Source organism: Lagenorhynchus albirostris, chromosome 5, assembly GCF_949774975.1.
Source record: "Lagenorhynchus albirostris chromosome 5, mLagAlb1.1, whole genome shotgun sequence".
NCBI lineage: Eukaryota > Metazoa > Chordata > Mammalia > Artiodactyla > Delphinidae > Lagenorhynchus > Lagenorhynchus albirostris.
Window position 1 is genome coordinate 30,115,625 of NC_083099.1, and position 14,900 is coordinate 30,130,524.

The 14,900-nt window shown below is 38.6% G+C and overlaps 1 protein-coding gene across 4 annotated transcripts in view; it reads right to left on the reverse strand.

Annotated features, from left to right (window-relative positions):
- PPP2R3A (protein phosphatase 2 regulatory subunit B''alpha) overlaps positions 1-14,900 on the reverse strand; it is a 222,173-nt gene that overhangs the window by 152,646 nt on the left and 54,627 nt on the right. For 3 of the 4 annotated variants that reach the window (XM_060149794.1, XM_060149793.1, XM_060149795.1), the window contains exon 3: positions 11,433-13,895. The exons of the other annotated variant lie outside the window; for it this stretch is intronic. In XM_060149794.1, coding sequence (XP_060005777.1) covers positions 11,433-13,427 — 1,995 coding nt within the window. In that variant the 5' untranslated portion in view covers positions 13,428-13,895. The remainder of the gene's footprint in view (positions 1-11,432; positions 13,896-14,900) is intronic. 4 annotated transcript variants of the gene reach the window in all.

Here is a 14,900-nt window from a genome sequence, read left to right on the forward strand (position 1 = left end):
TACAGAGTGAAGTAAGTCAGAAAGAGAAAAACAAATACTGTATGCTGACACATACATATGGAATCTGAATCTAAAAAAAAAAAAAGGTTATGAAGAACCTAGGGGCAGGACAGGAATAAAGACACAGACATAGAGAATGGACTTGAGGACACGGGGAGGGGGAAGGGTAAGCTGGGACGAAGTGAGAGAGTGGCATGGACATATATACACTACAAAATGTAAAATAGATAGCTAGTGGTAAGCAGCCACATAGCACAGCTCAGTGCTTTGTGACCACCTAGAGGGGTGGATAGGGAGGGTGGGAGGGAGACGCAAGAGGGAGGAGATATGAGGATGTATGTATAGCTGATTCACTTTGTTATAAAGCAGAAACTAACACACCATTGTAAAGCAATTATACTCCAATAAAGATGTAAAAAAAAAAAAAAAAAGAGAAGGCTAGAATTGATGGTCAAGGACCCTAGGGCTGAGCATTATGTTGCAAATATAACAGCTGATGGAGCTGTGTCTCTTGGATGTCAAAGTGCCTTTTGGAAGCCTGGTTTTAAAGAGGGCAGAATTGTTGTATGTTTATCTGCTGACAGAATGATCAAAGGGAAAAAACTGATGACTTCAGGGGAGAAAAGGGTCAATCACTGGAGGAGTGTCCCTGGGTTGATGGGAAAGGAGGGGATCTAGAGCACAAGTATAGAGGATGGCCTTAGAAAGGTGCCCGGACTGTATATGCACAGCAACAGAAGGGAAGGGAAAGTATATAGGTACTGATATGGCTAGGTGGGTGGCTACAGGTCTCCTCGTATTGCTTCAGTTTTCTCAGTAAAACAGGAACCAAAGTAACTCGCTGAGGGCAAGGATGGAAGAGGAGATGTTAGAGGACAGAGAAGAAACTACGAAAGAGTCATTTGCAGAGCGGGAAAGTGAGGGAGTAGGGAAATGTAGTAGGACTGCCAGAGTGCTAAAGGCACACTGTATGTTGGCAGTCATAAATTTAACACAAGACCACTCAGTATGGTTGTGTGATATTCTCCAGCCAAGGTCAGCTGCACAAATAAAAGCCCAGAGTAGACAGAAACACATTTAACATGAGTTGGAGTTTTCCCAGATGAGTACCACAAAATGAAGGCAAGGCATGGAAACAGAGTACATTCAGAGAGTGATTTTAATGATGAACTATGACAGTGGTTCTCAAACAAGATCATGTATGAGAATCACCTAAAGGGCTTGTTAAAGCACTGGTTGCTGGGCCTCAACCTCAGAGTTTTAATTTAGTAGGCCTGGGCCGGGGCCTGAGGATATGCCTTTCTATCCAGCTCCCAGGTGATGCTAAGGCTGTTAGTTGGGAACCATACTTTTTTTTTTTTTTTTTTTTGCGGTACGCGGGCCTCTCACCGCTGTGGCCTCTCCCCTTGCGGAGCACAGGCTCCGGACGCGCAGGCCCAGCGGCCACGGCTCACGGGCCCAGCCGCTCCGCGGCACGCGGGATCCTCCCGGACCGGGGCACGAACCCATGTCCCCTGCGCCAGCAGGCGGACTCCCAACCACTGAGCCACCAGGGAAGCCCGGGAACCATACTTTTAAAGCCACTGACATAAACAAAGGACCAGAGAATGAGTAGCTAAAGAAGGGCAGAGGACAAGCTCACTGGAGGAGAGATCAAAGAACTGAGAAGCCCATGTACTGAATGCCTCATCTACTGAAAACTCACAAGAATGTTAGCAAGTAGTATTGGAAAGTACAGCCAGGAGTTAAAATCTTCAAGAAATAAGGGAAGGGACCTGGGGGTGGTAGATGACTAAAATCAAGGAGGGGTAGTGGGTGGCAAGTCTGATGACATTAGCTCAAAGATGGGGGAGGGTAGTTTCAGAGAGGTGGGAAAAAGAATATCCTGGAAGCTGCAATGAAACATAAGAACATTTACTGCTCCCTCTAGATCCAGTGAGACAGGGGGTGGAGTGGGAAAGAAAAGTGCCATCATTTCACATGGCTATAGTACTCTTAGGGAGAAATAGGTTTCAGTTAGAACAAGAAGGTAAAGGGAATGTTTAGAAAAGAGTTTGATGACCTAGGACATTTTGCCAGTGGATGATCAAGAGGGCATGGTGAAAGGATTTCAGGGCTGGGCTCAGAAAAGGGGATGTACAAGTGTAGGGTGAGGAGGAAAGTGATGATCTGGATTCCTAGACTTCCCTGGTGACTAATGTAAACAGGGATGAAGGGCATATCAGATTAGTCCTGATGGTCTTAAGGCAGAAATGGTGAGGGGAACCGAGGACTGCTTACCAGGAGCAATCTGAGCTCTGGGAGCTCCTTTTTGCTCCTGTTCTGGAGGCTGTAGGGGGGGCTATACTTAGCAGAAGTACCTGGATATCTGGGTCTCGCATTTTACTTCTAGAGGAACATGCATAATTGGGAGCATATTTACCCCCCCCATTTTTTTGTGTACACACAGACATATCAATAACAAAAAGGGATCACATTCGTACATCTGTTTTGCAATTTATATTTTTATCTATTTATCTTGACCATTTTTCTACATTAGTACATACATATCTATCATATTCTTTTGAATACAGGTGGGGACATATCTGAGATAAGTGATGTTGATTAATTAGAACGGATGGAGGTGCAAAAGGACCTGATCTCAGAAGACATTAAAGGTGGAGGGGGAGCACTGGTTGAACTCATTCTGCAAATTTATATTTGCCCCTGGCCAGATCCCTTTTTACTTTTATTAATCTACATGGTGGTTAATGAAGTAGAAGGGAGAATGGTTTCCTATTTGAGTGTTTTTATTTCTAGTCAAACATTCCCAGCACTGAACTCAAGAAACCGTCAGCACCTATAAAGCTGGGGGAGAAGAAACATTTTCCCTCAATGACATGGCTGGTTCGTCTTAATGAAGGCATGGATATAAACCTAGAAAGTAAAAAGAGAAATGCTCCAGAAGAAACTTTTAATAAGGTTCCAAAAGTGTGCTTTGATACAATTTTATTTATTTACATAATTATTCTGCATTTAAATATATATATGAAATTATAGAATATAATATCTAAACTTTGAAAAAACCCGTAATGTTAGATCATTAACCTAGGAAGGCCCATTATTGCCCCTGGAATGGTATCTCAGACACATATTCCTGATCAGGGTCAGAAAAAACAAAGTGAGTGCTAGTAATAAGTGTAAATCCTTCCCACCTTAAAAGATTACTCTGACCCTCTTGGGCATCCAAAAACAAACAAACAAAAACAAACAACTGTACTGAAATTAAGTGTCCAGAAAAGTTCTTTTCCAACCTAAATCCATGGGGATGAAGATGGGACTTCTAAGAATGGGGAAAAGGAATTTTCAGGATTTAAACAAACAGCTTGTATATGGAGGTACTACACTAGGGCTTGAGGGTGCAATGGTTAATAAGGGAGCACCCTCTCCTCAAAATGCCTACAGTCTATAATCAAGAAATTTCCATCCTGCGATAAGGTAAAATGATCTACACTTTTAATGGGGTTCTCCCCTCTTGCCAGGGAAGGTGATGGGATTTTCCCCAGAACACCATAGGTTTTTAGGTGTTAAAAGCTAGAGGAATTAAGAGGCCAGAGGTCTGGGTGAGATATTTGAGTCTTGCTGAGGCACCACCCTCAAGTCCTAGAAGGGAACCTTATGTCAGGTCCTTTTGCATGCACCCTTGAGAAGCCAAGGGCCAGGAAAGAGATGGCCTTCAGGCAAGAGGGCAGAGTTTCCATTTGAGAAGGGGGCAAAGCAGACAAGCAAAAATCCCTTCACCTGATTATTCATTCACTGTTTTGTTTATTCATTCAATAAATACTTATTTAACACTACCATTTGCTAAATAAAGGCCAATAGAGGATAGTGGCTCAGGCAAAGAAACTTGAGAGGAATTCATAAATCTCTCTGCATGTGCTTACATTTTTAATAGGGGTATGTTTGGGAGCCGGAGATTACAATTTTGGAGTCTGAAGTGGTAAAAGAGAAGATAAGGTATGAATTAGGTTGTGAGATAGAATGTCTGCTTAAAGTCTGACTTAAAAACTGCAGAAAAATGATGGGAGATGGGTCCCACCCATTTAACCCTTTACTTTATTAGTGTGAATTCTACTAACTTGGAATTTGAAATAATATAAGCACAGCGGCCTGATATTTCCCTTTATACTCTCTTGGAAGGGGAGTTCTGTTAAGACCATTTCGTTTGCCCTTGATCATCAAGATTAGACTACCAGAGAGCCTGGGTTTGAGAGAAACAATGGATTTACGATCTATCCATCTAGCCTCCCTAACTGGATTCTCCTAGGACCAAAGGCTTATATTTGTAAGATAGATGGAGAAGATTAAGGTACATTTTGATGTCTTGGAACAGTATGGAAATGGTCTAAGCCAATGTGAGAAATAAACCTCTACCCTTAGTATCATTAACACTGTAATAACACCAACATTTAGGACCTTAAGTAAATTAATTGGATAAGAGTAGGGTATCCACATCCAAATGCTATTTCCTCCAGAGAAACTTCCTTGAATTCCACAAGCTGGGATCTCTCTCTCCATCCTCTGAACTCTGTAGCACTTCACTTATCTCTTTCATGGAATCCATTCTTTCTACTTTGCATCACAGTAAATAGCTCATCTCTCCTACTAGACTGTGAGCTCCACAAAGCTTACGATGTCTGATTTATCTTTATCCCCAACTGTGTGCTGTACACAGTACATGTTTAAGCTATTTAGAAACTATCTTTTTAAAAGCATTTTAAAGCATTTTAGCAACCTCCGTTTTGCATACCAATAATGTATTAACTATGTTGAAATAAACTTCTAGGCTCAAGATGGAGCTGCTTCTGCCATGTCATCAAACCAAAACTTGGATAACTTATGTGTCCCTGTAAATGGTCCACTTGACCAAAAATGTTGTATATTCAGTCAGCTAATCCCCAAATGCCAAGCCAACTGTGGGCCTTCTCACCCCAAACAAGGTTGACTATGGGGCCCCAGCCAATCAGATATTTGCCTCTTCCTTTTTCTTCATTTTTTATCCTATAAAAGCTTCCTGCCTTCCACTCCATTTTGCCACTCTCCAAAAGGAGATTCTACTTCATGAAGTGTTAAATAAAGCCTGTTTGATCACCTAAATTGTCTTCTTTAATCATTTTTTAACAACTATGAATGATCTTTACCACATTATTAAGATAGATCCAGCTAAAGTTCACACCTGGCAATACTCTGATAATAGTTTTACTCTTTAATCTTGAAATTAATAGTTTTTTTAAAAAAATTAAACATTAAAATTTTAATTTGTACTTTCTAGTAATTCAGACAGGTTTCCCCCTCAATTAGTGAAATTTGTAAGGTTTCACTAGACTTAAATATTATAGTATAGCTTAAAAAAAAATCTTCCTCTTTCATTGAAGAATTCTTCCCCCTGCCCTCCACTCTTTCCATTGAGACAAGCAGTAATGGAAATTTCCCCCGGCTTTGTTTTTACTAAAATTAAGTAAAAGTAAATAATTTTCAGGGGAGGCTAGGGTTTATTATTTTAACCTGTGAATAACAGCCAACAGGTTATTGCCCCATAAGGCTAAAAACAGACCAGAAACAACTGTAATACCATCTGCTGGAGGTAATAAAACATGGAATTAAAATATCATTTATTACATGAACTTCCAAAGCAGTACAATTTTTCTCAGTGTTTAAAAAAATTTTTAATGTCCCATGTCAAAACATGTCCTAAGTAATTCACCCATTTATTATGAAACCCTTTGAAACCTCAGCCACACCTCCTTTCTCTCCTCTACAAGCTGTTCTTTTTATTTTTAAATTGAAGTATAGTTGATTTACAATATTATATTAGTTTCAGGTATACAACATAGTGATTTGTATTTTTATAGATTATACTCCACTTAGTTATTATAAAATATTGGCTACATTCCCGATGCTGTACAATATATCCTTGTAGCTTCTTTATTTTCTCCTTAGTAGTTTGTACCTCTTAACCCCCTTCCCCTATCTTGCTCTATCTCCCACCCCTCCACCCACTGGTAACCACTAGTTTGTTCTCTATATCTGTGAGTCTGTTTCATTATATTCATTCATTTGCTTTAATTTTTAGATTCTACATATAAGTGAAAACATACTGTTCTCTTCTGTTTAACTCATTTCAGACCCATCTGAATAACATCTCAGCTATTCTAGGACCTACAGGATTGTTTCCTGTCACTTAGAGTCTTTGTGAAAAATGTATGTACACAGGCAAACACTCATTTGTTGACCAATGATATAGATAACTTGACACAGTGAGAGACTTCATGACCAAAGAAAGGAAAAAAGAACAGGCAATAAGACAGGGGATGAAAATGAATCTGTTTTGCCACATAGCACAGGGAGTTCAGCTCGGTGCTTTGTGACCACCTAGAGGGGTGGGATAGGGAAGGTGGGAGGGAGATGCAAGAGAGAGGGGATATGTGGATATATGTGTATGTATAGCTGATTCACTTTTTTATACAGAAGAAACGAACACAACATTGTAAAGCAATTATATTCCAATAAAGATGTTAAAAAAAAAAGGAATCTATCTTAAGTGGAAAAGTCAGAGATAGGTAGTGGCTGGAGAGGAAAGGGGAGAAAGCTGTGTAGATCAGAACCCATGATGAAGGATTCTGAAACTCTGGGCTTACTTACTTTTCTGTTTCTACTGGTACACTGTTTTACTGCCATCCATCATTGGTAGTTTTTGCTATTGATATTTAATGATGTTTCCAAGATTTCCAATGTCTTTAACAAAATATCACACTGAACCTTATCAAAAGTCTGTTTTGCTGATCTACTATGAAATAATATCTAGACTAAGAATTAGCAAACATTTTCTGTAAACGGGCAGATTGTAAATATATTAGGCTTTAAGGTCTCTGTTGTAACTACTCAGCTTAGTAGGCAGAGCACAAGAGCAGTCATAGACCATATGTAAGTGAAAGACTGTAGCTGTGTTCCAATAAAACTATTTACAAACACAGGTGGCAGGTCCCATTTGGTCCATGGGCCACAGGTTGCTGACCCCTGATTTAGACCAATATCCTCTTTATCAATCTCTCAACATCCTCCTAGTATTTTCTATTTGACTCCCTCTCCCAATATAGGTTTGAATAGTATTTCTGGACAACAAATACTGTTCCTTGTGAGAAATTATTTTGAAATACATATGTATTAAAATATTAATTATATATAATACTGTCAAGTCAATCTTTCTTCTCAGGGATAATCATCAATGTCATATAAAAGCAATTCCTACATGCCCCTTACGTAAGTCTTTTACTTGAAATGTTTTGAACAACTGGAAAATTTCTGACTGTCCAAAATGTTGAAAAAATAAAAGCCTTAATTTATTATTCTTTAAAAAATTATTATTCTTAAAAAACTGTACTTGTGGGACTCCTCTGCTTTAAAGTCTTCTTTAGCTCCTCACTCCCCTAGAACAAATTCTTTTTTAAAAAATTGAAGTATAGTTGCTGTACAATATTATGTAAGTTACAGGTGTATGATATAGTAATTCACAATTTTTAAAGGTTATACTCCATTTATAGTTATTATAAAATATTGGCTATATTCCCCGTGTTGCACAATATATCCTTGTAGCTTATTTTATACCTAGTAGTTTATACCTCTTACTCCCCCAACCCTATATTGCCCCTCCCCGCTTCCCTCTCCCCACTGGCAACCACTAGTTCACTAGAGGCTCAGCGGCCATGGCTCACAGGCCCAGCCGCTCCACGGCATGTGGGATCCTCCCGGACCGGGGCACGAACCCACATCCCCTGCATCGGCAGGCGGACCCCCAACCACCGTGCCACCAGGGAGGCCCAGAGTCTGCTTCTTTTTTGTAGAACAAACTCTTTAGCATAGCATACAAGGAAGGTCATTCGTAAGCTGGCCCTAACCTACCTCTCTGATTTTATTTTCTGCTACTTTCTGTTCATTTTTTTTATACAAGAATAAAAACATGACCAACAATACTGTATAAAAACTTGCAGGATGGGACTTCCCTGGTGACACAGTGGTTAAGAATCCACCTGCCAATGCAGGGGACACAGGTTCGAGCCTGGTCCAGGAAGATCCCACATGCCACGAGGCAACTAATCCTGTGTGCCACAACTACTGAGCCCACGCTCCACAACAAGAGAAGCCACCACAATGAGAAGCCCGCGCACTGCAATGAAGAGTAGCCCCCGTTCACTGCAACTAGAGAAAGCTCGCGCGCAGCAACGAAGACCCAATGCAGCCAAAAATAAATAAAATTTAAAAAACGTTTTTTAAAAAAAAGCTTGCAGGAGATAAATATTGACACTTCAGGAAGTGGTTACTTCTGGAAAGGGGAGAGAATACTGGGGAGGGGAGCCCTAGGGATTTCAACTATATCTGAGATGACCTTTTATTAAACGCTGATGATAATATTAATGAAAATATTAAGTAAAACAAAGATCTGAAACAAAGCTATGGCAAAACATTAAGATTTGACAAAGCTAAGTGGTGAGTAATAAGAATGCTTTTTCTACCATTCACAATACTTTTCTATTTGTTTAAAATAGGGGTTGAAAAACTACAGTCTGTGGGCCAAATTTGGCCCACTGCCCATTTTTTAAGACTTGGAGCTAAGAATGGTTTTATATTATTAAAAGGTTGTTTAAACAAACAAACAACAAAGAAGACTATGTGACAGAGAACTTGTGACCTGCAAAGCCTAAGATATTTACTATTTGGCCCTTTATAGAAAACGTTTGCCATCTCCTGATTTAAAATATTTCATAAGAAGAAAAGAAAGATAAAAAAAATGAAAAGGTAGGAGGCAAGGAAGAATGGTTTTGTTTTCTTGCATTAAGTACATTCCTGAATTAAAAATTTTATATTACCTGTTTCTTTAAATTAGCTTTTCATGAATTACTTTTTCAACTTTCATTAAGAAGAAATCTCAATATCTCAATAAAGAAATAAAAATTATAATGGTGATGGATGGTAATAAGACTTATTGTGGTGATTATTTCAGTGTATACAAATATCAAGTTGTTATGTTGTACACCTGAAACTACTATAATGTTATACGTCAATTATACCTCAATTAAAAAAAATTATGTACCTCTGGGGGGAAAAAAAGAAGAAATCTCATCAAATTTTATTCTATGATAATGGAACTTATTTAAAAGACCTATGGGAGAGTCTTTTAATATGATTTTGACTTCAGTCCATACTTGTCAAAAAACTGGGGAGCTCATTAGAGGCCATTGTGTCATTTTCAGGTAGCTGTACGTAGATTGGAGACCCACTTATGAGCTGTCAACCAGGGACACAGGAGAGATGCCGCACAGGACCTATTCTTGGCTTCAAGTTCACATTTTCTGCTTTCTGTAGCCCACCTCTCCTAGAAGAATTTTGTCTCCTTTTTTCACAGAAGATAATGGGGCAAGAGGGTTAAATAAAATTCAAAACACTATGTTACAGTAAGAGTTTCTGGCTAGAGTGGCTGTGAGACATTGGAATATGTCATCAGAGAAAGTAGACTCTTTTTTTTTTAATGGGGAAATAGTGAGAAAATACATCTAAATATCTTGGCAAGGCTCAGATCACAAATACTGTTAGATCTTCTGTTATTACCATTTTGAGGTTGCTATATAGGCATTTTCTTTTCTTTATAAAATATTAAGCATATCAGAATTGCTTATGTACATGAAAGGATTTTTTTCTTATTTTTATAATTAATTTCCATAGTTCCTCCCCCCAGCACTGACTCACATTAACTAAAGATATTACCATCTGTGAATCAATGAATGAGGAGGCTCACACAGAGACTTCACAGAAATGCTCAGTGAACACTTGAGGATCTTTAGACCTAAATTATTTAATAACCTTAAGTAGTTATTGTTTTAAACTTTAGTGTCACTAGTAACTAAAAATGTGCACAGGAGAACAACAGCCACAAAACAAATACGAGGTAAAATTTATTCTGATCACAATATGCATTTTTTCCTGTTCCAATGAAAATATTAATGCTAAAATAATAAGTAACTTGTTTTTTAACTTGGCCATATTTATGCCATCTTTAATATCCATTTGTTTTTTAAATTTACTACATTAAAGATATACAACATGGCATAAAATAATATGACAAAATACTTACGATCCATCACCAGATTATGAAATAGAACATTACTAATTTTACTGAGGCCCTGGACACCCTTCCTCAGTTCCATCTCTCTTCCTTCCTCTAGGGATTAATCATCGTTCTGAATACTGTATTTGATGTATCCATGTATTTATTCATACTTTTTGGACAAATGTAAATATCTCTAAATAATTCATATCATTATTTTACAACTTGCTTTGGCTTCATGTCTGAATTCATACATGTTGGCATGTATGGTATATTCATATGGTAGAGACAGTGCTCACCAAATATTTTATGTGCTCCCCTATGATTCTTAGACTTCAGGTTGGAATCACTGGATTGTGAGCAGATGGGAAGTGTGTCATGTGTGGGACAAGGCAGTTAAAAGCTCCATCCCTTTCTTCGCCTTCCTTGGTGAACTCACAGGCCACATATTCCAGATGGGGCAATGGGGCAGCTGTAGGGACATGGAGCATCTATCAGCCTGGGTCCCTGAGTGAGGTGGAGCAGAGCCTCTTACCAACTGCGTTGGACATGGAAAATGAACAAAAATAATCCTGTTGTGCTAAGACACACACACATACCTACAAATGGGCAGATAACTCCCTTTCTGGGATTATTCAAAAACAATGCTATCAGTAGCAGGGTAGATTCAAAGCCTTTTGAAAATACTTCTACCCTATGACTGTAGATGGATATTTATTCCCACTTGCATGATGAAGGAAATCTCACATCCTCTAGTCTTTACCTTCTTTGAAGACCTACTGCACTAACAAAACTTTCAGAGACATGCTTACATGTTCACATACTGTTTCTGGTATGTTAGCTTTGTTTCCCCAACTAGATTTTAACTTCTACACTGGCTTGCACTCTACACAGCATTCAGTAATAAGTGGCCTACTGGTTGACTGAGGGTAAGAACTAATATTAAATGCCTACTTTGTGTAAGGCACCTTGCTTGTGCTTCACATAAGTTATGTTGATCGTTATTATTTCCATTATATAGATGAGAATATTAAGGCTAAGCAACTTTCCTTTGGTCACAGAGCTAGGAAGATGATAAAGGATGTGGGGAAGGCAACTAAAACTAGTCTGACTGACTCTAAAGATTTTGCTTTTTGGCTTTCTCCACTGAACTTAGTGAGACCGTGCCTAGTGCAGGGCAGGAGCTTTAGGAGAACATAAAATGAGTAACAAAAAAAGTTTCTGTTTATAAATTTTGCAAACATTAGAACATTTCTTTGGCGACATCTCAGAACTGAAGATTGTCGGGTCTTACCTTGATCACCTCTGGGGTCTGCTGAATCAAAACCACTGAGGTAGTGTCATTGGCTTTATCACCAACAGGACTTCTACAGACTGATAAACTGGCCTGCGAGGAAGTTGTCAAGGTTTCTTGTAGAATTTGCATCATCTCTTTTTCTTGTGATAGGTTCCCTCTGCCTGATTTGCATTCAACCAGTTCTTGAGCAAAGTCTTCAATGCTTTCTAGAATTCGCAGTAAGAGGGCTCGATCCTCTTCCTCTATTTTGTGTCCGTTGGTTTCAATAATCCTTGTTAGGCAGGAAGGTGAGACTTTTTCCGTGGGTGAAGAGACTTTAGATTCAGGCTCAAGATCTACAGGGAGGTGACCAGTCAACTGACTATGACTATTTAGAGAGACAGAGCTTTTACCTTTGGCAAGTGGCTCTCTTAGAGAGGTCTCCATTTTCTGTGAGAAAGATTCCAAATCCATTAACAATTTATCTATCTCTTCCTGACTGTTAGGATTCATAAAATCTCTGTGGTTTCCCTCTTCAACTTTAGGAACTTTTGATTTAAGACCTTCCTCAGGTAGATTAACAACTGATTTCTCAAATATCTTACCAATTTCATTTTGCATTGAGGCAGGGCATTTTTTAAGATGAGTACCATGAACTGATAATTCTGCTCTATCTTCATTTACCTTTAACAACTCCTGACTGGGTCCATTTTCTGTCCTCTGTCCTTTATCTAATGTTTTCTTTCCATCTGACTCTTCCTCAATATAAAGGGTTTCCACTAGATTACCAGAAGAAACATTTTCTAAAGCGTTCATGGTTAATGACTGTGATTGAAGCTGGACATTTTTTAGAGGTCTGGGATCACTTATCTCTAAATTACACAAGGAATTTGTAGAGTTGTTTGGAATGGATTTTACAGTGTCTGTTTTCCTAGAACTGTGCTTGTCATCTTGCAGTTCTATAGTTTGAAAGTGTCCAGAGTCAGGGGCTGAGAGCTGGACAACATCCTCATACTTAGGGGGCTGTTCAGTGCCAAATACTGGGGAGAAGGGAGTCAGTTGTAAACTAGGCATATTACTGACCAGTTCTGTTAAATCTATAGCCTCATTATTCCCAGACTGCATGAATTCAAATGGTAGCTTTTTCAGATAGGATGCTAACCTGGTCATTACATTCATATAGACAGTTTCAGAGCTAGAAATTGCATCATTACCATTTCCTTCACTGATGCTACTCCCTGACTTTTTCTTTATACATTGTTTTATGATGTCTGTGCATTTTTTCAAATCCTCAGAGCATTTTAGCAAGATGTCTAAGCACATCTTTATGTCTGTTCCAGAAGAAAAATTATCTATTTTATGTTTTTCCAAAATCTGAGTAACCAGGTCTTCTTCAGAGAAGTTGTGAAGAAGCAATGAAGTCAGGTTCGTATCGAGTGAGTTTCTATGGGATAAAGATTTTTCCTCGACTGAGGAACTCTGGACTAAACCAAAGGATGGGGAGTTCCCATCATGGTTATAATGGCCACAGAGCAAGTCAAAATCAACTGACCTCCTGTTAAATGAGTCAGACTTAACTTTCCTTCCCTTTCTGTAAGCTGCGTGGTTAGAGTTTTTGAGTTTTTCAAGGGAAAATTCTTTTATTTTCCCACTGGCAAAACTGATTGCTTCTCCTGCAATGTCCTTTAAGTTACAGGTGTTCTGAAATGTAGATCCTTTCCTGACCCTGGGTATGCCTGTGAGGGCCTGATGGGGATAGTCACCTTCAGCTGAGGAAAACCCATTTTCATGGGGTAGAAACAGAGAGTCCAGATCTGCATCTCTGAACTGAGACACAGGGATGTGTAAGAGGTCTGCACAAACACTATGATGGACCACAATGCAGTCAACTCCATGGGTGAAGGTGTGGCAGGTTCCAGTGCAATAATGTACAGCTTGCTCAAAACGCCGGTCTATCACCACACTGCTGTAGTGGTTCACAGTACTAACCACAAGTCTGTAAGTTGCTGCCATAATATCAAATCCACTTAGTCGTGGGGCATGGAATTTTCTAGAACTTGTTTCAAGTAAATTCTCCTAAAAGACACTCAGCTGAAAATATATTTGATGACAATGTTCAGTGGTTTCTTGCAAATATAATGACCTTTCCCACAAAGGGAAATCATCAAAATTTGAGGTTTGGTAACTGTCAGGATACAGTAGCCGTTGCACATGTGTGCTCTTATTAACAAGTCTAATAATTTAATAACTGTGCCTTCTAGTTTAATTTAGTAATATCATGACACTATAGGATTATTTTTAGGAATAAATTTTAAGAAGATTAAAGAATATTCTCTTTTAGTTCTTCAGCAGTTCTATGATGCAGACATTTATGGTCATAAATTTATTGTCATGAATCTCAGTTGGTAGTATAGAAGTATTGTGATAACTGAGTCCTCCAAAGGTTTAAATGATCCATTTTTCTGTGAATGACAGGAAAACCTATAATGAAAAAAGAAAATAATTAAAAGGGAATATGATCTCTTAATACTGAGAGAATCTTTTATTTCCTCTCCCTTTGCATCCCATATGCAGTTAATCACCTCATTCTTTGCCACATCACTGACGGCTTATCTTTGATTCATGCCTTTGCTTCATATACTCCTTACTAACCTAGAGTAGTGATACCTCAACTCTGCCTTGTTACAACTGCCTCTCAATTGGTATTTCTTATCCTACCCTCCTTGCTATCTTACATGACACTAATTAGCCTGGATTTAGAGAGCTTTCACACCTCTCATAGTTCAAGAATTCACATTACTGATCTCTATCAGGCATCATGGCAGGCCTAGCTCCTTTGACTCATTTTCAACACTTTTAACATCTATTCGTCACCTATAGCCTTATTTTCTGCTACTGACCTGCATCAACATTTTGCTTCCATCAACCTAGTTTTCTTTTTTTTCCTTTTAATTTTTATTGGAGTATAGTTGCTTTACAATGTTGAGTTAGTTTCTACTGTACAGCAAGGTAAATCAGCTAGATGTATACATATATCCCCTCTTTTTTGGATTTCCTTCCTGTTTAGGTCACCACAGAGCACTGAGTAGAGTTCCCTGAGCTATACAGTAGGTTCTCATTAGTTATCTATTTTATACATAGTATCAATAGTGTATATACGTCAATCCCAATCTCCCAATTCATCCCACTCCCCTCCTTTCCCCCTTGGTATCTGTACATTGGTTCTCTATGTGTCTCTATTTCTGCTTTGCAAATAAGATCATTTATACCATTTTTCTAGATTCCATATATATGCGTTAATATACGATATTTGTTTTTCTCTTTCTGACTTACTTCACTCTATATGACAGTCTTTAGGTCCATCCACGTCTCTACAAATAACCCAATTTTGTTCCTTTTTATGGCTGAGTAATATTCCATTATATACATTTACCACATCTTCCTTATCCATTCCTCTGCTGATGGACATTTAGGTTGCTTCCATGT